We start from the raw sequence: 24,632 nt of genomic DNA on the forward strand, positions 1-24,632 counted from the left end.
GAGGTGCTCTTGCCTGCCTGTCTGCATTTGAATCGCCATTTGGGTCCTACTCCAAGAGCCACCTTCCTGACAATTTTCTGCAACAAAAACCAGTAAATGTTTAATAAATAGAGTGCTTTAATTCTAAATGGTCTCAGTCTAAATTAAATATGTATACAGCTTGTTAAAGTATGCATTTACATGATTGCTACATCCGATTTACAGTTGGAGTAACTCATTGTTACAGTATCTTGCATGATTATTTCCTTTCATTTTTTTGTGCAGCATTATGTTTTTTTACTGCAGCAATACAGTAGAAGAAAAACTATTCTCCCCTTTTACCACCAGGAGCACAGTTCCCTCACCTTTTATAATCTGTTCCATCAAGCAATTGTCTCTATTTGAATACAAACACCAGTATGGTCCTGTGTCATTTATAGTCAAGTTTTTAAGAAGGATATTTGCATTGGGGAATGTTCCATTTATTTGAAATCTGTCAATCTTTGCATTGAAACCAGATTTTTTTCCTGTAGCTTTTTCTATTTTAGCAGTGATTGCGCCCCCCCCCCCCATTTTGAAATAAAGGCAACCTTGACTGGATTTACTTCTGCACTGAAATGTGATCGATTCTCCAACTTCTTTCCAAACCACTTCTTTCATCTCTGAAAATTAAAGATAAAAACAGCACCCCTTTATCAGTTTGATGTCACAGAAAGTCATGAACAACATAGATAATAAATTATTCTGTTTGGGACAAAAAAAAACAAAAAACATAATTGTTAGTTTTTTACACCCTTCTTAACCTTACCTGCTGTGTAGCAGAGACAAATTATCTTTACCCAGACAGCAGACATATCAGCAGCTACTACTGAAAAGGTTCACTCCAGTTCTGACACCTCAGTTAGAAATGCGTTTTGTTTTAACCACATTGCCTAGATTACAGCGAACAGGACATATGAAATACATAGCTGGTTTTTGACGCTATGAGCAGGTAGTGGATGTGCCCACAGATGCAGTTGTGCCATACACTTTCCATTTTCAGATGATAGATTGAACAGAGAGATGTTCAGAGCTCAGGATATTATCTTATAATCTAACCCTGCTTTAAACATCTTCACTGCTTGACCCCTGACCTGTCTGCTGTGTTTCTTGGTCTTCATGATACTTGTTTGTTCACCAGCGTTATCGAACAAACCTCTAAGGCCTTCACAGAAACATTGGACTCTTACTATTTAGGTGACTTCAGACGAATATTGGTCGTGCAATGTTTTTTTAGGGGTATAAGAGTAAAGAGGGCTGAATACTAATGTACCTATAGCTTTTACATTTTGTATTTGTAAAAAATAAAATAAATTTGCAAACCATGCCAATTTTTCCCTCCACTTGAGTTAGTCATTTTCTGTATTGATATATCCAAATCACATAAAATCTCAATAAAATATAAACAAAATTTATTGAGCTATTATTTATAACGGTGATATATTTTCCTGATTTACTGAGTAAAGAAACAAGACATAAATAAACAATGACATGTGAGATCTACCACCCTACAGGGAAACTCTGAGGGGAATTCAGAACAAACACTCAGATAATCACTGGCAATTCAATTCAGTTTATTTATATAGCGCCAATTCACAACACACGTCGTCTCAAGGCACTTCACAACAGTCAGGTACATACATTCCAATTAATCCTAACCATTGAACAGTGCAGTCGGAGTTAGCTTTTTATTCAAATTGGATAAAACGTTTTTCTATCTAAGGAAACCCAGCAGATTGCATCCAGTCAGTGACTTGCAGCATTCCCTCCTCCTGGATGAGCATGTAGAGACAGTGGACATTCACTGGCGTTGACTTTGCAGCAATCCCTCATACTGAGCATGCATGTAGCCTTTTTCCAGCCTTTTTAAGAGAATATTATGGTCGACTGTATCAAATGCAGCACTGAGATCTAACAGAACCAGAACAGACACAAGTCCATTATCTGAGGCCATAAGAATATCATTAGTGACTTTCAGCAGAGCTGTTTCAGTGCTATGATGAGCTCTGAAACCTGACTGAAACTCTTCAAACAGGTCATTGCTGTGTAAATGCTCACAGTGTATTCTATTCCATTCTATTCTTTTCTATTTTATTGAGTGTGTACACTGGTACACCTAACATTTTCAGCATGGGGCACAGCAAAACAATGTATTTGCACATATTTTTCCCAGCTTCCTTCCCCTCATTGTATTGCATCTTTAAAAGTTACATTTCCCATGCAGGCTGACAGAAATATAAAGAATTAATTGCTGAAAAATGTAATCTTTTATACAATGACTATACAGGCTAGTCTATTCAAATCTATTCTAAACAAACATGAATTAAGGTTCATATAAATGTCTGCCTCTATATGAATTGTAGCACAAAGATTGATTTGCGATGGTTTGTGACAGAGCTCATAAAGTAGATACAGTATATTGCCAAAATTATTGGGTCACGCCACCAAATCAATAAATTCAGGTGTTCCAATCACTTCCATGGCTGCAGGTGTATAAGGTTTGGTGTTAAGAAACTTGACTCTCCTGAAGAGAGTACAGATCCTATTCTTTATGAACACCTGTGGGATGAATTAGAGCGGAAGCTGCATCTAATTATGAACACACTCCTAAACCAGAATGTCATGTATTTTTGTCCACACACATACAGAGATCTGACAAAGTATTTCCCTCTTACAGATTTCCTTTTGTTTGTCTTTGTCACACTTACAGGTTTCAGATCAATCAGACTTTTTGAAAGCTGAGTTCAGTTTCACCAACCGTGCCCAAACCATGTTTGCAGAATCAAAACAATCATAGAACCTGTCTGACAACATGAAGTAGGGTTCATTAGATCCTAAAATGCAACACATTAAGACACTGAAGAACAATCAAAAACTGTATTTCACATTGATCACTTTGTAGAGGGTCACAAAGGTATTTATAAGATTTAGGACTCCAGTAAACCACAGTGAGATCCATTATCTACAAAATGGAAAAAACATGCAACAGGGATGGGGCTGCCCAGGAGGGTTGGGCCAACCAAAATGACTTCAAAACCTCATTGCCGACTCATCCAGGAGGTCACAAAAAACCCAGAATAGCATCTAAAGCACTCCAGGCCTCATTTGTCTCAGTTAAGATCAATGCTCAAGATTCAACAATAAGAAAAAGACTGGGTAAAAATGGTTTTTATGTGGTTTTCGATAGTTCCAATGTAAAACCAACACTGACCGAAAAGAACAGAATTTTTCAAACAAGCATCTTAATGATCTCCGAGACTTTTGTAAATATACTCTGTAGACTGAGGAGTCAAAAGGTTTCTAAGTGTCTATGTCAAAGTTTGGACATAAACCTAACCGAGATGCTATGGCATGGACTTTAACAGGCAGGTTTACAACAATTCTGCAATGGGCTGTAAACCAAACTATCTTCACATAAATCATTGTCTCTTATCAGAAAATGCTTGATGGCACCCAAATGTGCCACTTTGTCATGGTTGAACTTTAAACAAATATATTTTAAATACGACACATTATAATGTTGGAAAGCATTTTAGAGCTTCAAACCGATTATCTTCTGGGTAAAACAAATTTTTGCCAATTTAGCTTCACATTCAGGAGATGATTTGAGTAATTTATCCATTTTTTTTTTTTTGTTTTCTGAAAAACTGTTGATCGGCTGAATATTTATTGCTAGACCTTAAAAAAAAAAAAAACCTAAATCATGTATCTACATAAAAAATAAAGAGTAAATCAAGTTGTATGTCAGGCTGTTTTCACACTATGTGGAGCTACAGGGGTTGGACAATGAAACTTAAACACCTGGTTTTAGACCACAATAATTTATTAGTATGGTGTAGGGCCTCCTTTTGCAGCCAATACAGCGTCAATTCGTCTTGGGAATGACATATACAAGTCCTGCACAGTGGTCAGAGGGATTTTAAACCATTTTTCTTGCAGGATAGTGGCCAGGTCACTACGTGATACTGGTGGAGGAAAACGTTTCCTGACTCGCTCCTCCAAAACACCCCAAAGTGGCTCAATAATATTTAGATCTGGTGACTGTGCAGGCCATGGGAGATGTTCAACTTCACTTTCATGTTCATCAAACCAATCTTTCACCAGTCTTGCTGTGTGTATTGGTGCATTGTCATCCTGATACACGGCACCGCCTTCAGGATACAATGTTTGAACCATTGGATGCACATGGTCCTCAAGAATGGTTCGGTAGTCCTTGGCAGTGACGCGCCCATCTAGCACAAGTATTGGGCCAAGGGAATGCCATGATATGGCAGCCCAAACCATCACTGATCCACCCCCATGCTTCACTCTGGGCATGCAACAGTCTGGGTGGTACGCTTCTTTGGGGATTCTCCACACCGTAACTCTCCCGGATGTGGGGAAAACAGTAAAGGTGGACTCATCAGAGAACAATACATGTTTCACATTGTCCACGGCCCAAGATTTGTGCTCCTTGAACCATTGAAACCGACGTTTGGCATTGGCATGAGTGACCAAAGGTTTGGCTATAGCAGCCCGGCCGTGTATATTGACCCTGTGGAGCTCCTGATGGACAGTTCTGGTGGAAACAGGAGAGTTGAGGTGCACATTTAATTCTGCCGTGATCTGGGCAGCCGTGGTTTTATGTTTTTTGGATACAATCCGGGTTAGCACCCGAACATCCCTTTCAGACAGCTTCCTCATGGGTCCACAGTTAATCCTGTTGGATGTGGTTCGTCCTTCTTGGTGGTATGCTGACATTACCCTGGATACCGTGGTTCTTGATACATCACAAAGACTTGCTGTCTTGGTCACAGATGCGCCAGCAAGACGTGCACCAACAATTTGTCCTCTTTTGAACTCTGGTATGTCACCCATAATGTTGTGTATATTTCAATATTTTGAGCAAAACTGTGCTCTTACCCTGCTAATTGAACCTTCACACTCTTCTCTTACTGGTGCAATGTGCAATCAATGAAGACTGGCTACCAGGCTGGTCCAATTTAGCCATGAAACCTCCCACACTAAAATGACAGGTGTTTCAGTTTCATTGTCCAACCCCTGTAGTTTAAAACTTGTTCCCTGGAAACCACTACTGAAATAAGACAGAACCTTAAGACTGTAATGAGATAAAATATTAATAATTAGCACAGCCTCCCTGGTGCTTTTTACTTTAAAGATACTTGACTGATAAGTGACTGATGCCGGTTTTCAAGTAAAACACTTTTTTTCATTCGTTCAGGTTATATAATCAATTGTTGGTAAATCCTAATTGGTTAATGCACAGTGTAAAAATTAGCAATCATGGAGAATATTAAAGAGATGTTAGTGGGGCTTTGGTGGCGGCTGGGCAAAGTGCTCATCTAGAAGTTAGTTGACCCCCTAATCTAAATTTGCTTGGGGCCCCATCCAGCCTTGGACTAGGTCTGTTTGCAGGAATAGAGAGAAAATCTCTTCTTTAAAGGTCAAAGGTGTAATCTTATGCTGCATTTGCACCGCCCTCTTGTGGCAGCAGAGACACTATGTGAAACCTGCTAAGAAGTACAGGTCCTTCTCAAAATATTAGCATATTGTGATAAAGTTCATTATTTTCCATAATGTCATGATGAAAATTTAACATTCATATATTTTAGATTCATTGCACACTAACTGAAATATTTCAGGTCTTTTATTGTCTTAATACGGATGATTTTGGCATACAGCTCATGAAAACCCAAAATTCCTATCTCACAAAATTAGCATATCATTAAAAGGGTCTCTAAACGAGCTATGAACCTAATCATCTGAATCAACGAGTTAACTCTAAACACCTGCAAAAGATTTCTGAGGCCTTTAAAACTCCCAGCCTGGTTCATCACTCAAAACCCCAATCATGGGTAAGACTGCCGACCTGACTGCTGTCCAGAAGGACACTATTGACACCCTCAAGCAAGAGGGTAAGACACAGAAAGACATTTCTGAACGAATAGGCTGTTCCCAGAGTGCTGTATCAAGGCACCTCAGTGGGAAGTCTGTGGGAAGGAAAAAGTGTGGCAGAAAACGCTGCACAACGAGAAGAGGTGACCGGACCCTGAGGAAGAATGTGGAGAAGGGCCGATTCCAGACCTTGGGGGACCTGCGGAAGCAGTGGACTGAGTCTGGAGTAGAAACATCCAGAGCCACCGTGCACAGGCGTGTGCAGGAAATGGGCTACAGGTGCCGCATTCCCCAGGTCAAGCCACTTTTGAACCAGAAACAGCGGCAGAAGCGCCTGACCTGGGCTACAGAGAAGCAGCACTGGACTGTTGCTCAGTGGTCCAAAGTACTTTTTTCGGATGAAAGCAAATTCTGCATGTCATTCGGAAATCAAGGTGCCAGAGTCTGGAGGAAGACTGGGGAGAAGGAAATGCCAAAATGCCAGAAGTCCAGTGTCAAGTACCCACAGTCAGTGATGCTCTGGGGTGCCGTGTCAGCTGCTGGTGTTGGTCCACTGTGTTTTATCAAGGGCAGGGTCAATGCAGCTAGCTATCAGGAGATTTTGGAGCACTTCATGCTTCCATCTGCTGAAAAGCTTTATGGAGATGAAGATTTCATTTTTCAGCACGACCTGGCACCTGCTCACAGTACCAAAACCACTGGTAAATGGTTTACTGACCATGGTATCACTGTGCTCAATTGGCCTGCCAACTCTCCTGACCTGAACCCCATAGAGAATCTGTGGGATATTGTGAAGAGAACGTTGAGAGACTCAAGACCCAACACTCTGGATGAGCTAAAGGCCGCTATCGAAGCATCCTGGGCCTCCATAAGACCTCAGCAGTGCCACAGGCTGATTGCCTCCATGCCACGCCGCATGGAAGCAGTCATTCCTGCAAAAGGATTCCCGACCAAGTATTGAGTGCATAACTGTACATGATTATTTGAAGGTTGATGTTTTTTGTATTAAAAACACTTTTCTTTTATTGGTCGGATGAAATATGCTAATTTTGTGAGATAGGAATTTTGGGTTTTCATGAGCTGTATGCCAAAATCATCCGTATTAAGACAATAAAAGACCTGAAATATTTCAGTTAGTGTGCAATGAATCTAAAATATATGAATGTTAAATTTTCATCATTACATTATGGAAAATAATGAACTTTATCACAATATGCTAATATTTTGAGAAGGACCTGTATATGGTCTCACACCAAAAGGCCGTGCCTTCTTCACCGACCTCTCCTCGCCTCCTTTACCATGTAGCTAACAAAGCTAAAACAAAGAAGTAACAAAGTGAAAAGATTTTTTTCTGCTGTCACTGACCTATAAAACAGCAATCTAACTTTTAAATTAATCTTCTGTATTATCTTTACAATTTCAATCATTTGCTCACGCTTAATATTAGTCTGCATTTTACATACTTTTGTACCAATCCTGCTTAAAATGATATTCTATCAATTTAACATGAAATACTAAAATATAATAAATTGCTATACCTAGCAACAGAATAGCAAAAGGTATTGGCTAATGCTAAGGTCTTAAGAGTAAATCATATATCTAGCATGGGACAATGCCAGATATAGAATGAAACAATACCCCACAGCATTTATAAAAAATAAATAAATCCATAAATAATGGAATGTTAATATTGCTCTATGAAATTTAATATTGATCCATGAAGCCTTTTTATTGCAATGATTTAAAAGAGGAATTGATTTTGGTATTAGTGCACTCAGCAGCAAATAATTTATTCAGTAATTTCAGCACCATGATATCTTCTTCAGTCAAACAGGGAGAGTTTATATATTTCATCACAGAGATTCTGAGCATGCCCTTGTCAGACAGAAATACAGAAGTACAACTATGTGCCTACTGCTAGGAAACCTCATACATACAGTGTAATACATACAATAAGATGACCAAAGTATTTTAATGGTGAAATGAGCACAAAAAGACTCCATGAAGTTACCAGCATCCTAAGGGAACTATAAAATCAATCAATCAATAACTGCAATAGTCTTGCTTTGTCTTTTTTCCCCTGAAGGAAGGCAGAAACAAATGGTCCCAGTTTGTCTCATCATTCTTTTCTTTATAAGTGCCCTTCCTCCAGTCTCCCCCAGTTTAGGAGGTAGAATATAAGCCACAGGGGATACTGCTAGAAGCTTTTACGTCCCTTTGTTGCTACAGAAACAGTCCCATCCATTTACCAGCCGGTGCTTCCTGTTTTAGGTCCCGGTGGGTGGGAGGGAGTACATTTCTAAGTCTGCCAGACCAGGATGACTCCTGGCTTGGTCACAGAGAAGGCAGGAAATTAACAGAAACTGGATAAAAATGATTAATCTCATTTTTTTTTTAATAAATAGTTATCCTGCAGTCTTTTTGAATAAACATCCTCCACTGAACTGTTGCAGAGTCAGTGCACATGACGAAATGGTGGTATCGATTAACAGACTGTTTGCACATCACTCAGAGATGACTCATCTCATTTCCCCGCTCGACTTCCCGTGCTCATGCCTCCTCTTCCTCCTCAGAGACCTCCGGTCAGCCTCATCTGGACTGCACATGGCGTAATAGGACTGTCGATCAATTAAATCGCAAATGAGCGAGGCTGCTTAAACACATGTCAAACACACATGGCAAATAACTCGGATTGTGCTGGTGGGGGGAGGAAAATGGTAATCTCCCGTCTTTGCAAAAAGATTAGTTGGATAATCAAAGCGGATAGACAACAGAGTCTGGTTCCAAACTGATTAGCTCCTGGCCAGAACAAAAGCACAATGTTACAGTGCATTGAAAAAGTATTTGAACCCATTTTGTGACTTATAAGTATAACTGAACTGAATTTTATTTAGGGATCACAGAGTAAAAGGGATCTGAATACAAATTCACATCACACCATTTAGATTTCTATTTGTAAATAATCTACTTTTCCACTTCACAATTATGTACTACTTTGTTTTAGTCATTCAGATAAAATACCAATAAATTACATTAAAGTTTGAAGGTCTGACCTGATTTAAAGGTTGAGAATGCTTTTGTAGACACAAAGCGTTTTAAACTAAAATTGGCACTGAAAAGCAAAATTCACCTCTTTCTCACTCATTTTAAGAAGCTGTAAAGTAAAATAAGTAGAATATATGCAACATTTATCACATATAGGCTGATAGTACAAAGTAATTATAAAGTAATTTCGTATCATACTGAGTTTTACTCACCATCTCAGTATAGCTATTGAGAAACCATACTTTTTAATTATGTATAGTGGAGGTAAAGTAGAAATGCAAGTAAATCTCAAGACTCTTATAGTTTAGTATAGTCTACTATCCGTTCTGGTCATGCATGCATCTGAAGGCTGAAGCAGTAGGAGATATTCAGACCCACTCTCGGGCACAGGACTTTCCCTGTTGACACAACGCTCACAGCAAACAAGCTTTCATTGAGTGCAAGAAAACAACCAGGCATTTCTCCAGGTCAGGAAGTTCTTTTCCTGATCTTGAGTGACCCATGCGTGCCTTTCTTGGCAGACAAACGGCTGAAACACACTGCTGCTGCACAGAACAGCACTGAGCAGCTCAAGCTTTGTGCCTGAAGGAGTTTCTGTATCTGACAAGTAGGTAAGATGTTGCGGTAGTAACTATGTGATATATTTAGTGCCTTGTAAATACATTCTAAACCCTTGAACATTTTCTTTTTCTGCCTACAACCACAAACTTCAATGCATTTTACTGGGATTATGTATGATAGAGCAACACAAAGTAGCACATAATTGTGAAGAAGAAGAAGGTAAATTATGATGGTTAGTCCAGCATACCGAGGCAACATTTTGTAGAAATGTTTTGTAGAAAAGTCAACCTCTCTGCCTTGTCTTTTGCAGCTTCTAACCAGTTTTGTTCCAGAACTGCCCTGTATTCAGCTCCATCCATCTCCTTATCAACACAAACCCACTTCCCTGTCCCTGTTGAACGTGATCATGTCCGTAGCATGTTTTCTATGGGGATGGTGTGTTCAGGGTTATGTGCAGGGCTAGTTTTCCACCACATGTAGGGTGGTGCATGCAGACCTTCAACAGTCAAAATTTCTCATAAAAACAGAGTAAAGTTGAAACAATACTTCTTCAGGTATTCTTTCAAGAATTGTGTTTTTCTTGAAACTCTTTCATAAAGGCCATGTGTGTGGAGTGCATAACTAATAGTTTCTTGTTAACTTCCACTTGTGCTGTGGATCTCTGCAGCTCCTCCAGAGTGAGCATGGGCCCCTTCACTGCTTCTGTGATTAATGCTCTCCTTGCCCTTCAGCTTGGGCGGATGGCCAGGTCTTTGTAGGTTTGCAGTGGTGCCATTTTCTTTTCATGTCCAAATGATAGAATGAGCGATGCTCAGTAGGAGGTCCAAAGCTTGTCTTATAACCTAACACTGCTTTAAAACTCTCCATCGCTTTATCCCTGACCCATCAGCTGTAAAGTTTGAGATCTTAATGAGATAAAATGTGAGGATCCTTTTGAAGGAAGTTGCAGTAAACAATGCACTAAGATTATTAAGATTTATGCCAATATTAAAATAGACACCTTTCTGGTGTGTTTATTTTTCTAAAGAGGGTTTTAGAAGTCTGTAAAGATAAGCTCCATTATGACTAATCTTAAGAGGACAATCTTCCTTCAGGAAACTATATGATTCAGAATAAGAGGCTTATAGAGACTTATGACATCAAAAGTCCACCTCCAAGTAATCATCTTGACCTGAGTATAAGAACCTAGAATTAAGTGGTTGCACACTCATATTAGCTAAAAGCTAAGCACCAGTAATTTGCCGCATTTTTTCCATGTTTTTCCCTAATTAAAACATCATATATTAATATGTATATTAAAATTAATATTACATTTATTTTTAAAGACATGGAAGGATTTGTGGAAAGAATTAAAAGGAGGAGTGCTACAGAAAAAGTGCTGTTAGTAATACATCTATAGCTATAGATAGTCTGCTTGTAAAAATCTGATGTTTTCTTCTTTTTTTGCCATCTATACACATTCTCATCTATGTTAAAGCTAAAAGGGTTGTTTGGACAAGGTTTGTTCTTACAAACATTTTATTTTATGTTTAATTCTTGGTGAAATAAATATTTGGCAGCTAAAGTTTTTCTTTTGTTTAGGTTTGATGCAGCTTTACGATGATACGTTCCAGACACTAACCAGGCAAGTGGAAGACTTTTATGGAGTCGTTCTTCCCCTTTGTGGCGAATCTCTTTCTTCTGGATGTATTTAAGACATTAACATTGAGTTCTATGAACTTTACAGACACATCAAATCTCACTCAGGTGTTATAGAAAAAGTGCGTCCTGCTTCTTGGACCCTCAAAAAGTGGGAATAAGCCACAAAATATTTTTGTTAAAAAGAGACAATGTTCAAAAATGTTAAAAATATATATATGTTAATACTGACATTTTATTACAATTATGCAAAAACCATATATTTAGAAGAAAAATCTTTATTGGCATTACAGAAATCAAACTCCTATTACTGAGCAGCTTCTTGGATGTTTTCTATAGTATTTTGATGATTATCTTGGTGAAAAGCTCCAAGTCTTTTTGAGGTTGGAAGGCCTCCTTGCCATCACCCTAATCTTTAGCTACCTCCACAGATTCTCCGTTAAATTAAATTTGGGCCACTCCAAAACGTTAATATTACTTCCTGTCAGAAGAAACATGTTGGTAAAATTAAAAGATTACATTAAACCGAAATCTGTGAGGGATATGAATAATCTTGAGCTTAACAGTTCATAGTTGCCTATGAAAGGTCACAGAGTATTTATGCTGATTCAAGTGCTGCTGAATAGATATAAATTAGGAGCATTAGGTTTCTTTAGATTTAGGTGGTAAATTCCAACAAAGGATGAAATAGAACAATCAACCCACATACAGCAAAATATGGGATGGATTACCAATTTTAAGTTTCTATACACTCTGATTGACTTTAAACTATAGTCAGTCAGTCATTTTCTACCGCTTATTCCATAGTGGGTCACGGGGGAGCTGGTGCCTATCTCCAGCAGTCTGTGGGTGAAAGGCGGGGTACACCCTGGACAGGTCGCCAGTCCATCGCAGGGCAACACACAAACACACTCATTCATTCATACACCTAAGGGAAATTTAGAGTTACCAATTAACCTAACAGGCATGTCTTTGGACTGTGGGAGGAAGCCGGAGTACCCAGTGAGAACCCACGCATGCACGGGGAGAACATGCAAACTCCATGCAGAAAGACCCCAGGTTGGGAATTGAACCCAGGACCTTCTTGCTGCAAGGCAACAGTGCTACCAACTGCACCACCGTGCAGCCCAACTTTAAACTATAAATGGTCAATTAAAAATGCATCGGTTGAATTTATTTCACAGAAATTATTAGTGCAAACAGGCACAGATGACTTTGTAAAAAAATAATAAACAGAGGATTCTTCTCTGAAGGATGGACTTATTGTTTAGTGTGTTTAAGATGATCGAAGTGCAATGAAAGATTAGTTAAAGGCTTTTTATACATCTTTACTAGGGGTGTTAATTGTGCAGCTAGGTGCAGGTTACCATACTGCAAATATCTATTCTGTAGAGCAGAAAAACCGAATAGTTAATTTATTTGTCATGTTACAAAAGCAAACTTCCCACAAGCTAGATTTCAATGAGGAATTAAATTGCAGAAACTGGAAAGTACATTTTAAGTATCATTTTTATCTTTCTGCTGATTTAAAAAAAAAAAAGGTAAAGCCCCAAGACACTAAAACCAAATAAGGAACTATGGAAAGGCAAGGATCATCTTCCACCTTTTGTTTTAAAAACCCCAATTTTCTGACTCAACAAAATGCAACACCCCTCTTGAACCAGAAACACTAAGAGCCAAATATCCAGCTCATGACGTCATGAAAAACATTTTCTTTGGTCTTCTTCGGTACAAGTCCTGGCAGCAAAGATCCTTGTTACTTCAAGCTGGGCAGATTTCCAGTCTGGAGCCTGTCTTCATTCTCCACAGCTGCCGCCACAAGGCTTAATCTCAGCAAACATTAATATTACTCGGCTCTTTGCTCCTGGACATTTATGCAGACGGAAACTGCGGAGGAGAGAATTAACAGTCGCCATGCAAACAGTATGTCTAGACCAGCTCTTTAGCAGCATTTATCAGTAAACTCTGATAAAGGTTTCTTCTAAGTACGAAGGAAGACAAAACCAGCAACAGCAATTTCATATGAATCTTTATTGTATTTAGAAATCCACACATCACCTCTTTTTTATTATGTTTTTTTGTTTTACCATTTACACCGGGGAAGAAATGAGGGACAAGCTAAAATGTCATGCCTTTCCCAGCAGGCGCGATGCACTACAGGATGGGCTGAAATGGAAAGGGTGTAGGAGATACATAAAGTGCTTTTGTCAACAGTTTTCTTCTTTCAATAGAAAAAAGGATCAAACAAAAGGTTTGAGGGTGGAGTGAGAGGATATGAGAGTCCGTGGACTTGACGGCATGGGAAGGAGGAGGAGAGAGGACAGTGACATGTTGATGAGGAGGAAGAGAGTGGTGGGGGTGTTTTTATCTTCAAAAAATAAAAAAAGTGATTGAATGAAAAAAGAAAACAAAAAGAAAAGGAGCTGGCTCAACCCAGGATGAGGCTGGATTTGCCACCGGGAGGGTTTCTTCGGCCACCTGCGGCAGCGTTGGCACCTCCCGACGGGGCAGGGGACTGTGATGTCTCCTTCTGCTCTGGCTCCTCCTGCTCCCCCTCCATGTCTTCAGGACTTTCTACAGATGCAGCAATGACAATAAACAAAACCACAGTGTCTTAAATTTTAGTGAATCTGACTACAGACTAATTGGATTACAGCAGATATAATTTAGATCAGCAGCTGAAGCTATGCTCCAGACATTTAGACAAAACCACAGCCGGTCTACCACCACTGTCTTATAATGGCAGAAGGACATTCTGGCTTTGCAAAGGTTTTCTGATCTGAGCAGGTCAATACCAACTAATCAGAGCCTGACCTTTAGGGCTAATTCATGGTCCTTAGTACACTCTAAATGTCCAAAAATTAAAAGGCGGTTACAAGAAGCAACAGAAAGAGATTTGCAGTAGAACAGCAAACAATGTGTTTAATTATTTACCAGGATCAAACTTATTTTCTTTCAGCTGCCTGTTAGGTTAGAGTGTGCCACTGTGGGAGAGCTGGTCGGTCGACAGCAGAGCTGACCCAAAAAATAAGCATGAACAAGAACGTCTGTGTGTGAGCAGCTTTGCATAAGTGTACACCGAAACCATGTGGAGGACTTTTATTCATTTTTATCTGAACATGGTGTTAAAGTACAGGTACGTCTTAAATTATATCAAAAACTTAATGGATTGCAGCGATTTTATAAAAAAAAAAAAAAAGGTAAATTTATTTAGATTCCTTGGTTCTTATAAGGTGCTTCAGTGCTATATTCCAACCATTTATTTCTTTTAATTTGGATAGTTATGGCTAACAGGTAATAAAAAGCCTAAAGTAAATTTCTTAGAAATTTTGAAGATTAAATAAAATAATTTCAAAGGATTTTAATACAGTAACCCAATGCTATTGTCTATAAGATCCTGGGAAAGATTACCGTGTGGACTAACAAGCCAGTATAAGGTCACTTCTAAACTAGTTGGAAGATCAGAGACTGTATCCAAGCATACTAATGGAAAGTTCAGTGGAAAGAAAAAATATGCCCTAAAAAGGTGTACAAGCAACAGCAAATTCATATCATTGACAAGATTGTGAAGCAAAGCATTATTCAAAAGGTTGGAGGAGTAAACTGCAGCTGGAGTCAGAGCTTCAACCCATCACCTCAAAGACGTTTCCAGAACCTGAACCAGATAGAACATCAGAAGCCACTTATCTGAGGAAATGAAAAAAAAAGGCTGAATCGTAGCTCAGTGGAAAAAGTCCTAATTTCAGGTGCAAGTAAATTTTGAATTTCATTTGAAATTTCAGGTCAACCCAGACTCTGGAGGTACAGTGGAAAGGCACAGAATCCAAGTTGCTTGAGGCCAAGAGTGAAGATTTCACAGTCACTGATGATTTGGAGAGGAAGCCACGTCATCTGCTGGTGTTGGTCCACTGTGTTTTATCAAGTCCAGCGCAGCCGTGTACCAGAAAATTGTTGAGCTTCATGCTTCCCTCTGCTGACAAACTTTAGAGAGATGATGATTTCATTCAGCAGGACTTTGCACCTGTCCACACTGCCTAACGTACCAATACCTGCTTAAATGACTATAAAATCACTTTGCTTGATTGGCCAGCAAAGTCACCTGACCTAAACCGTAAAGGGAACCGTGTAATTGTCAAGAGGATGACAGATATTCAGGCAGATATTCATGCAAAAGGAGCCCTGACCATGTACCAAGTACAGATACTGTGAAGTACATGGACATACTTTTCAGTTAGCTGACATTTCTGTCCTAAAAATCCTTTTTCACTGGTCCTCAGAAACTACATTTGGGCTTTATTTGAAGAAAAAGCTTAAAATATATCCTTGCGTGTAATAAATCTATAAAGTTATTCCTAAAATAAAGTAACTCTGATAACATTTTAATTAAGTTGCAGCTGTATAACAATGTGTAAAGAAACTACGCTTTAAAACCGCTACATCAACCTATTTAAAGATATTTTTTAACGAGATGGCAGAGAAATCGCCATGGTGACCAGAGTTGCCCCTCTCTAACCTGTTGCTGAGCTCTGCCGAATAGCTAGCAAAAAGAAAGCTACCATAGGCTACAATTCCCTTGCTTACTAAACAGAAAAAAAAAAAAAAAAACTCAGCTGGTCCCACTCTTGAAAAAGAGTGCTGTGGTTAAGAAACTAAAAGAGTGGCACCCATCAAACAGGTCAAAGTAACGCTACTTTTTTACTTCAACTATTACAAAATTTACTAATTAATGGCTTAAATTACTTGCTTAAATCTGTGTAGAAAACAGTAAACATTTTGTGCCTAATACATTCCATTATTTAGCATTAGGAATAATTGTTACTTTCTTGCTTAAAATAGAAGCGATTAACTCCTGTTTTACATATTTGAGATATTACTGTTAAATGTGTGTTTTTATACCATGAGAATTCAACAACAGCTTATGCCCTTGTGAACACCGCTTGTCACTTTTCTCCTCTTTAAAAGCAGAACAGACTCGAAGCTTGACAGGGGAAGGGCTGTAGAAGCAGCTGTGACCCTCTGCCACAGACAGCAGGACCACATTGCTTGGTGAATATAGACGCAAGATGTTCAGATAGTTGACCTGGCTTCCCTGTCTTTTCAAAAACTGTCTATCTTTTCTACGCTGACACATTGCTTCCTGCTAGCAATCATTCACAAGAACAAAATAGCACTTGGAGAGTGTTTATAAACTGAAGTGTTTAGAAATTCATTGGCAACATAAACCAGGAGAAAATACTTCACATAAAAAGCAGTGCAACAAAGGTAGCTTTAGTTTCCATATTTTCATTTCAACTGGGCTGCAGACCCCTTTTATTATCGGAGGAGCCATCCCCAATGCTCCAAGCATGCACCTGGTGATTAATAAAAAGCTTTTCATACTAAGTGAAGCCTGCCATGAAAGAACAGCTGCTTGACTCCAGATCTCCACTCCATCATGACAGGAACAAACCACATCAAAGAGATCATGTGTTGTTGACTCAGAAAGAGAAAAGTTGAATCCTGTGGGGTTTTTATTTTAGGGGGGGGGGGCAAGTATGACTTCTAGCAGAGACGAGCCAGCTCGCCACAATCTGATGTTGAAGTGGCAGGAAGGGTAGAATTACCTGGTCTGTTTTCAGACACCATGAAGCTTTTCACTGAGTAATCCAAGTCATGCCCTGCTGTTTAGCCACAGCCATCCTGTGACAGACACTTAAGGCCTTTTTGCACAACAGCTGAGGAACTCTGGATGCTTACCGTCGTTTGCTTGTTCCTGGCCGTTCTCGCCCTAAAATGTAAAAATAAGGACAATAGTATCAGACTGGTCAGCCAACGTAGGAGGAAATGTTCTAAAATGCACTGATTTAAAAAATAACTAGAATCGATGGTGGTGTTTTTTTTTAAAACACACTAGTGGCCTTTATTTTTTATTTATTTTTGTTTAAGTAGGCAGACAGGATGTGGAGTGGAGAGACAGGGAAGACATTATTTAACTAGGAGTTTATTTTATAGACCAACACAACATGATGCATAACTATGAAGCAGAAGAAAAAGAACACATGGTTTTCAACATTTTTTACAAGTAATCTGAAAACTGTGGCATGGATTTGTGTTTACCACGTTACCCCAAAATAGAATCTAGTGCAACCAACTCCTTAAGAAGTTAGTAAATAGAGTCCACTTTTAGAGTCCAGTTTAATTTAATCTAAATCCACCTCGGAGGTTTGTTAGAGGACAATATTAAACAAAGAGCAAGCACCATGGAGACCAAGGAACACAGCAGACAGGTCAAGGTGAAAGTTCTGCAGATGTTCAAAGCAGGGTAAGGTTATAAAACACTCAGAGCTGATGAGAGAATCAGTCCACAAAACAACCAGTAACCATGCACTCCTGAAATCTGGCTACATTCATTTCCATTTAAATACTGCCACAAACCATGCAGGGGTCAGAGCAAACATGTGAAAGAAGGTGGTCTGGTTAGAAGAGACCACAGGTTTTTTAAAAGAGGAAGGAGCAAAATTGGTATAGATGTACTCCAAAATATTTGCAGCTGTAATTCCAATTAACGGTAGTCTTGCTAAGTACCGACTCAGGAGGCCTGAATACAATTTAAAAATTTTAAATATTACGATTTAATGGTCATTCTTCTCCTCTACCATCAACATCCCCTAGACTGCAGAAGAAAATGATCCTCTATGGTTAAATCTGGCGCATTTACATTGATTAGTGTCCTTTTTTAAAGAAATAACACAAACAATTGTGAAAAATTCAATATTAAAACTTTTGCGAGGCTTTCTACATTTTGTTACGCTGTTATCTTTCTTTTCTTAGCATGGTCAGATATGTCTTCACTGAGACTGCTCTGTTACGAAATACTTTCCATGTCTGACAGCAAGGACTTGGTGTGAAAAACCAAACCTCCACTGGGATTACAAATGTCAGTGCATATTTATCTGAAAGAGAGGACTGGATTCAAAAGGATGAATTAAGCCACCCATTCCCACTAAACTTTCCACTGAAATACACTTTATCCGTGTGCCCAAATAGGCTCTTGCTCTGTTTTGGAAACAGAGTCTAATCACTGTACCTCTCGTCTCTGGTTCCAGACCATGGCGGCTCCAGAGTTGTGGATGGTGGTCAGCTCCGGTTGGGGGTTCTTGGGGAAGAGGAGAGGCTGCTGGACCCTCCTCAGAGGGGCTGAGGGCTCTCCGCACAGGGTTCCTGTAGGTGCCCCAGCTGGATGTTTGAAAGAAAAATACACGTAAGAACTCTGTGGGCAATGTCTAGATTAACATTATGGTTAAGCCAGACAGGAAACATGAATACAGCTTCAAAGCAGCAGAGTCATACCATATGAGGACTAATCCAATTAGCAACAAAGCCAAACCAGTCCTCAATATCTCCAGCTCACCAGGCTGCATGTCCACAGTAAGACTCATCAACTTAACTTTGACAAAAACATCAGCTTTACAAGAGCCTCTGACTGAAATACCTCACGCTAAAAATCGCTATAAACCAACAGGAAACATCACCAAATCTGCTTGAAATCTGCTGCAACAGACCCAGAAACGTAGTGGAAGGCATCCAGGCAGACAACCCAAGTGCCAAGACCTACATAAGCCCGTGTACTGCCTGCATCATTTCCTTCAGCAGAAACAGCGTTAAAACCCTGTGTTGGCCCACTGTAGAAAGACAGGCTGTGCTGTCCGAGGCCACATAAGGCAACCACTATCATCCAGAGGGCCTGGGAGGTGACAAGCTGTCTTTGTGATGAGGGGAAACATCGGCTCCTGAGGAGCCAGAGGACAGGCCATTGTTGTTAATGGAGTTAAGTGAATCAGCACAAAGAGAATATAACCCAACAAGGGCTTGCTCATAACTCAGTATTTCTGAACCTGATCTGTTTACTGCCCATTGAACAACAAATATGAAACATGAGAGGATTAAACGGAAGAGATTGATGGATCATACAAAACAGAGCATCCTACTTAACTTTATAGATCCCATGGGTCCATGGCATAAATGCATGAAGGCAGTGAGACAGGAAAAACAATTGTGCGGTTGCCGCTAGTCTTTGCTTCCTCTCTTATTAGAGAGTGCTCATCGTGTGGGCAGAAGCTGAGGGCTCTTGAACATACCAACCAGCTCTAGGCTTATAAAACGCCAACATCCTGAACATTAACGTGCCAAAAATGCACGTTGGACATGAATACTTGCTTAGGTTTCAGGGGAAAATAAAATTGTACATTCAAACCTTGGCAACTCATTAAATGACTTCCTCTTCCTTCTTTCCTTTATCATCATTCAAGTCAAGACTATGGAAAAATAATTACCAACTATAAAGACTTGAGTGCTGGGATAAGCACTTAATTAGTAAACCGTTTCTTGTGGACTATTAAAAAAAGAAAAAAAAAGAAACTGGATTTGTTTTGTTGTTCAAGAGGCTGGAACGCTTCTGCAGCTTCTTCCTGACTGGCAGTTTCATGGCCCCAGATGGCAGAGACATATCCAGGCCATATAAAACGCACATTTGACCATTCCTCAAGGAATCTATGCAGCGCTGCACGCCAGATAAACGAACGTTCACACAGAAGCCTTGCAGGCTAAGGACAGTGCTTGTAAACCGTGAGAGGAGCAACCATAACTCCTGGATAAATTACCATCCTCCTCCTCCTCCTCTTCTTCTAGTTGTGTGCACTAAAGTGGGCCAAGTCTGAGAGGTCCTTCCAAACTTGACACAGTCCCAAACGAAACAATGCAGGCAGGAAAAGGCTTCACTGTAATCAGCTGCAAGCTGTCTAAGGCTAAAGGACCAATTTTAGGTCAAATTCTTTGTTGTTCCAAGAAAATTCTGTGAATTTCACTTTTGCTGAGCCTAAAATGTCCTATTTCTTAAACTGTTATTATCTGGCAAAAAGCAGGGAAACCAGTGGATGCTAAGCAGTGAATAATGACTGAAACTTTCCAGGCTTTCTGTCCAACCACTCTGGAAGGCATAAACGTCAGATCACATTTAAGCCTCCGTGGCTGAAAGTTTGCAGTGACCTTGAACGCTCTCAGCGCCCTTCGCTGCCTTATTATCCTCTGCTGCATTCACTTCCCTTCGCCATGTGCAAGGCCATGCCTTTCACCAAGTGATACAGTTTTCCGGTCCTTCCACTGCAGGCCTTTGCTTAACAAAGCCTAGGTTCATATTACCCTGGTGCATGCACTCCAGGGTTTTTGGCCACCCGTACGTGGGAAACTCCCACTGATGAGCAAAATATGCCTCCAGTCTGTACCTTACAGTGCCTAGCAAAACTATTCATACCTTTTGAACCCTTGTACTTGTTGTCATACTTCAGACAAACTTTAATGTGTTAGTGGAACTTCAGGGATAAACACAAAAGACAATCTCAGTATAAATCCATCTGTTTCCTGAAGCCCTTCAAGGTTTGTTAGAGAACATTAGAAAACAAACGGCATTCCCAAAAAACAAGGAGAGGGAAAAGGGAGAAAGTTGTAGAGAAGTTTAAAACAGGGTTAGGTTATAAAGCAAAGCTTTGGACATCTCACAAAGCACTGTTCAATCCATCATCAGACACTGGGATAACTGCAGCCCAACCTAGATATGGCAGTCTACCTAAACTAACAGGCCAGGCCAGGAGAGCATATATTTAGAAAAAAACGCCACGAGGAGTGTGGTCACTCTGGAGGAGCTGCAGAGATCCATAGCTCAGGTGAAAGAATCAATTAACAAGTGAACCATTAATCCTACGTTACACAAACGTTGTTTTTATGGAAGTGCGGCAAGAGGAAAGAGACTGTTAAAAACAAGCCATTGGAAAACATGTTTCAAGTTTGCCACAAGTCATGAAGGGGACACAGCAAACGTGAAAGAAGGTGCTCTGGTCAGAGAGACCAAAACTGAACTTTTTCATGCTATGTGAGGTGGAAAACTAACTACACATCACCCTGAACACACCATCACTAAAATGAAACATGGTGGTGGGAACATCATGCTGTGGGGATGCTTTTCTTCAGCAGGTACAGGAAAGCAGGTTAGAGTTGAGGGAAGATGGATGGAGCTATACACGGGGTAAGTAAACCCATTCAAGGCAACAAACGACTTGAGATTCACCGTCGGGCAGGACAACTATCCATAATAAAATGAATCAGTGTTTTAATGTTAAATGTCTAGACCTACGTTCAATTGATGTTTGCAAACTCTGTAAATGTGACATTTTAATTTCAAGGGGTATGAATACTTTTGCAACGCACTGTGCTTAAGATCAATTTAGAGGGATTAAATATATAGTACATCTGGCTTAATGAAGGTTTGTACTAGTTCGGTGTGCTTTTGCAAGCCTCATCTGAAGATAGCCCCAGTTATCCTGTAAATGTAAAGCTCCTGCAGCTTCCGTTATGTTGCATGCAAAACTATCAAGATCAATGGTAAATTAACTTACTTGGTGGGTTGTTCCTTCGATGAGCATGGGGGTCATCGGGTTCTGCGAAGATGCTAGAGGCCATCTTGTTCTTGCGCTGGGGGGTTGCGTTTTCATCTGTGCCAAGGGAGAAGTTGGACTCCCCACCGGGCGGTCGTAGTACCCTAAGGAATTAAAAACAAAGACTGTACAAATAGTCCAACGGAAGGCTTCGAGATGTCGAAACAAAAAGCAGCTGCGCAAAAAAATCAATGGATCAATAAACAAATAAAACACGAGCATCCCCAGAAGATATGTGAACGCTCAACCCCCCCCCCCCCCCCCCCCCAACCCTAACCCCTTCGCATACCAAACACACAGAGCAACCCGCAAGTCTAAGCCGCGGCTGTCAGCCTCTCAGACAGTCAGTCACAATCTCTGCCCTGCAGCTGACTCCGCTTGCCTTTAATCGCAGACTTAGCAAGCTAGCTGCAGCCTCATCTTAGCAGAGATCCCTCTGCTGAGATACACAATAGGTTGGTGTCCATTTCTGGAATCATTTAACAACTGACTGACTCAAATGTTGTGCTTCTATTGAAGCAAAAGCCAAGAACTGAGGTGTAAGTCTAAGTTTGAGAGAATATAGGTCATCTGTGAATTCAATACATGAAGAACTGTAAAGGTCACTTTTCAGAGACAAAAAAAAAAAAAAAACTGCAGAGAAGCCTTTAAAGTTCACTGCGCAGAAGGCAGTTGGGGCGGACGACAAATACCAAACTGTGAGCACAGCCTATGTCGGACCCCTCCCTCTTTTTTGTCAGCAAACTGCTCTCCTTAGAGTCCCTGAAGCCACCAGCTGACACAGAGCAGCTGTCCAAAAGGCCAGGCAGGCAGATGACCAACAAACACCTCACCTCCTCGAACCACGAACCATACAAAGGAAATCATCTAGAGCCATGTCTGCACAGCGCTCCTCACTGTTTTTTTTTTTTTTTTTTGTGTCCCTCACACAGTGACAATAATGCCTAAACCAGACTTTACCTCCTGGCCAGAAAAGGATGAGCTCATGGTTTCCACATGGATTGTGATGAGTGGGGGAAAGCTTTTAGCAGCATGGCAGCTGACCCCACCCTAGAATCAAACTGCAAATAATATCAATAAAAATAATGAACTGTGTGGGTAGACAAGAGGGCAATTTTGAGAGCAGATGCAGGAGCTCCACAGCCAAAGATGGTATGCCTGATAAGGCAGAGGTAGGAGGGTCTTTGATGGCCTACAAAGATTTGTTCCCTTCTCTGTTAAACTGACTGCCCTGTGGATCTTTTTCGGACACACAGCAACAGAAAGGACCAGCGGATTGTAAAAAGGGTCTTTAGAGACCAAAAAGCAAAGAGATAAGATTTACCAGCTTAGTTAGCCCCCACCCAAGCCCCTGCATCACCCAAAAGCAGCTTCCAATCTCACAGCCGACAAGCTTACTCCCCAAAAATCTAGAAGAAAAGTAAGATAAATCTATAAACCCAGGAGTCATAGAGAAGTAATACAAAAGGTAGCTACTCTGTTTTTACTGCAAAGGGGGAGGAATGCATCCAAACGATATGCATCACTTACAGGAAAGGAATGACTGCATGCTTTAAGGATGAGGTGTTTCTTCTCTTTAAGACATCAACTTTTTTTTTTTTTTTTTCAAAAAGCAGACAGTCAAAAAAAGAAAAATGTAGAAAAAGGTATTTACCATAGCTGATTTACTTTACTTACTTCACCCAGATCACAAAGACAAAGATATGTACAGACAAAAAGTCAGGTCAGTCACATGCTGCGACGGTAGCGATCAAAATATACTCTATAAGAAAGCGACAAAACGCTGATGGCAAAAACACAACTCAGTTTTAATTAGTAACACGTTTAGGTATTAGGGAAGAATTTTAACTGTAAATACGAAAACAAACGCTGATTTTAACCCTTTAGAAATGGTTTTACTACTCGAAACGACAAAAAAAAAAAACAGATAGAAAACGCAGTTTCCCCCCTCCTTTTTTTAGTCCAGCTCTCATACCCAAAGCCTACACAGGCTAACTAAACTTATGGTGCTTCTACGACCCAGTAAGATTAACTCAATTAGCAAGCCTATGTGACAGTTTAGCTCAATCCAGTTATATCTTTCACCACCACCATTAGCGGACTGCCTTTAAACGAAGCGTCTGCTAGCCGAACGGCTTCTCCCCGCATCCCACTCCTTTTGTTCCTCCATGGAAGATATTCAACTGCCCCTTTTTTTTTTTTTTTTCTTTTTTTTTTATTTACCTGGAACTGCTTTTAGAACCGGGGTCTAACCCTTGAAACGTGGTGGTCGTCGTCATCTTCGAGGAGCTAGTTCAATGTCTTGGCGGTTAACAAGCAGCAGTCAAACTATTGAAAAAAAAAAAAGAAATCCTCCTCGCTGTCCGCAGAGAAGCGACGGGATGAAGACTCCACCCGAGACTGAAAAAACATACGAAGAGGAGATCCGCTGCTTCTGCGGTGCCAGCCGTTCAGATCCTGCCTACCAGCCAAATCGCGCAATCTGATTGGATATGAAAACGAGACCCTCATTCCTATTGGTCAAGAAGAGCAGCGGTTAAGCCTTTGGTTGGTGGCAAGCGGTAGTGACCAGGCAGTCCACATCCCTGAGGCCATATTCTATATCCACGGCATAAACAGCAGGAAAAAAAACAAAAACAAAAACATTTTAAAGTAAAATTTCGAAAACTCAGAAAAAAGGAGGCCCGTTAACTCAGAACTGGGATCTGGCAATGGCATCAAACCCAATAACCAAACCATGTTCCAGTTCCAAGTCTGTGGAATGTGTAGATGATTAACATCAGTCAGAAATATTGCTGCAAAGGGGTGGACAATTTCCTGCAAATTTCTGGAATACAATACACCTTTAAGCTGCAAACATGAATGTAACGTTTTGTGTTGTCATAGGCAGACACATGTAAGATTTGCAAGTCAAACATTAAGGCCATGCATCAGATACTTTTAACCCAGAAATATCCTCAATACGTGCTTCACTTTATGCAGTCCAATGGAGTGTCCAATATGTTGATT

General features: G+C 40.2%; 1 protein-coding gene across 1 annotated transcript; it reads right to left on the reverse strand.

The window, feature by feature from the left end:
• Positions 1-13,169: 13,169 nt before the first annotated feature.
• Positions 13,170-24,033, reverse strand: LOC124862425 (jupiter microtubule associated homolog 1-like). Its single transcript, XM_047356323.1, has 5 exons — positions 23,847-24,033; positions 21,585-21,727; positions 18,224-18,372; positions 16,894-16,924; positions 13,170-13,731 (listed from the first exon to the last, which is right to left on the reverse strand). The coding sequence occupies exons 1-5, from the start codon at positions 23,900-23,902 to the stop codon at positions 13,586-13,588; spliced, it is 525 nt and encodes a 174-aa protein (XP_047212279.1). The 5' UTR covers positions 23,903-24,033; the 3' UTR covers positions 13,170-13,585.
• Between the last annotated feature and the right edge of the window lie 599 nt (positions 24,034-24,632).

The sequence above is a fragment of the Girardinichthys multiradiatus genome, chromosome X (genome assembly GCF_021462225.1).
Source record: "Girardinichthys multiradiatus isolate DD_20200921_A chromosome X, DD_fGirMul_XY1, whole genome shotgun sequence".
NCBI lineage: Eukaryota > Metazoa > Chordata > Actinopteri > Cyprinodontiformes > Goodeidae > Girardinichthys > Girardinichthys multiradiatus.

What these genes read in the sequence shown, in the direction of transcription:
- LOC124862425 (XM_047356323.1), bottom strand. Translation starts at nt 23,902, where the DNA reads ATGACGACGACCACCACGTTTCAAGGGTTAGACCCCGGTTCTAAAAGC. An exon ending in GGTTCTAAAAGCAGTTCCAG is followed by an intron (nt 21,728 to 23,846) that starts GTAAATAAAAAA and finishes TTAATTCCTTAG; the next exon opens with GGTACTACGACCGCCCGGTG. An exon ending in TCTGGAACCAGAGACGAGAG is followed by an intron (nt 16,925 to 18,223) that starts GTACAGTGATTA and finishes TTTACATTTTAG; the next exon opens with GGCGAGAACGGCCAGGAACA.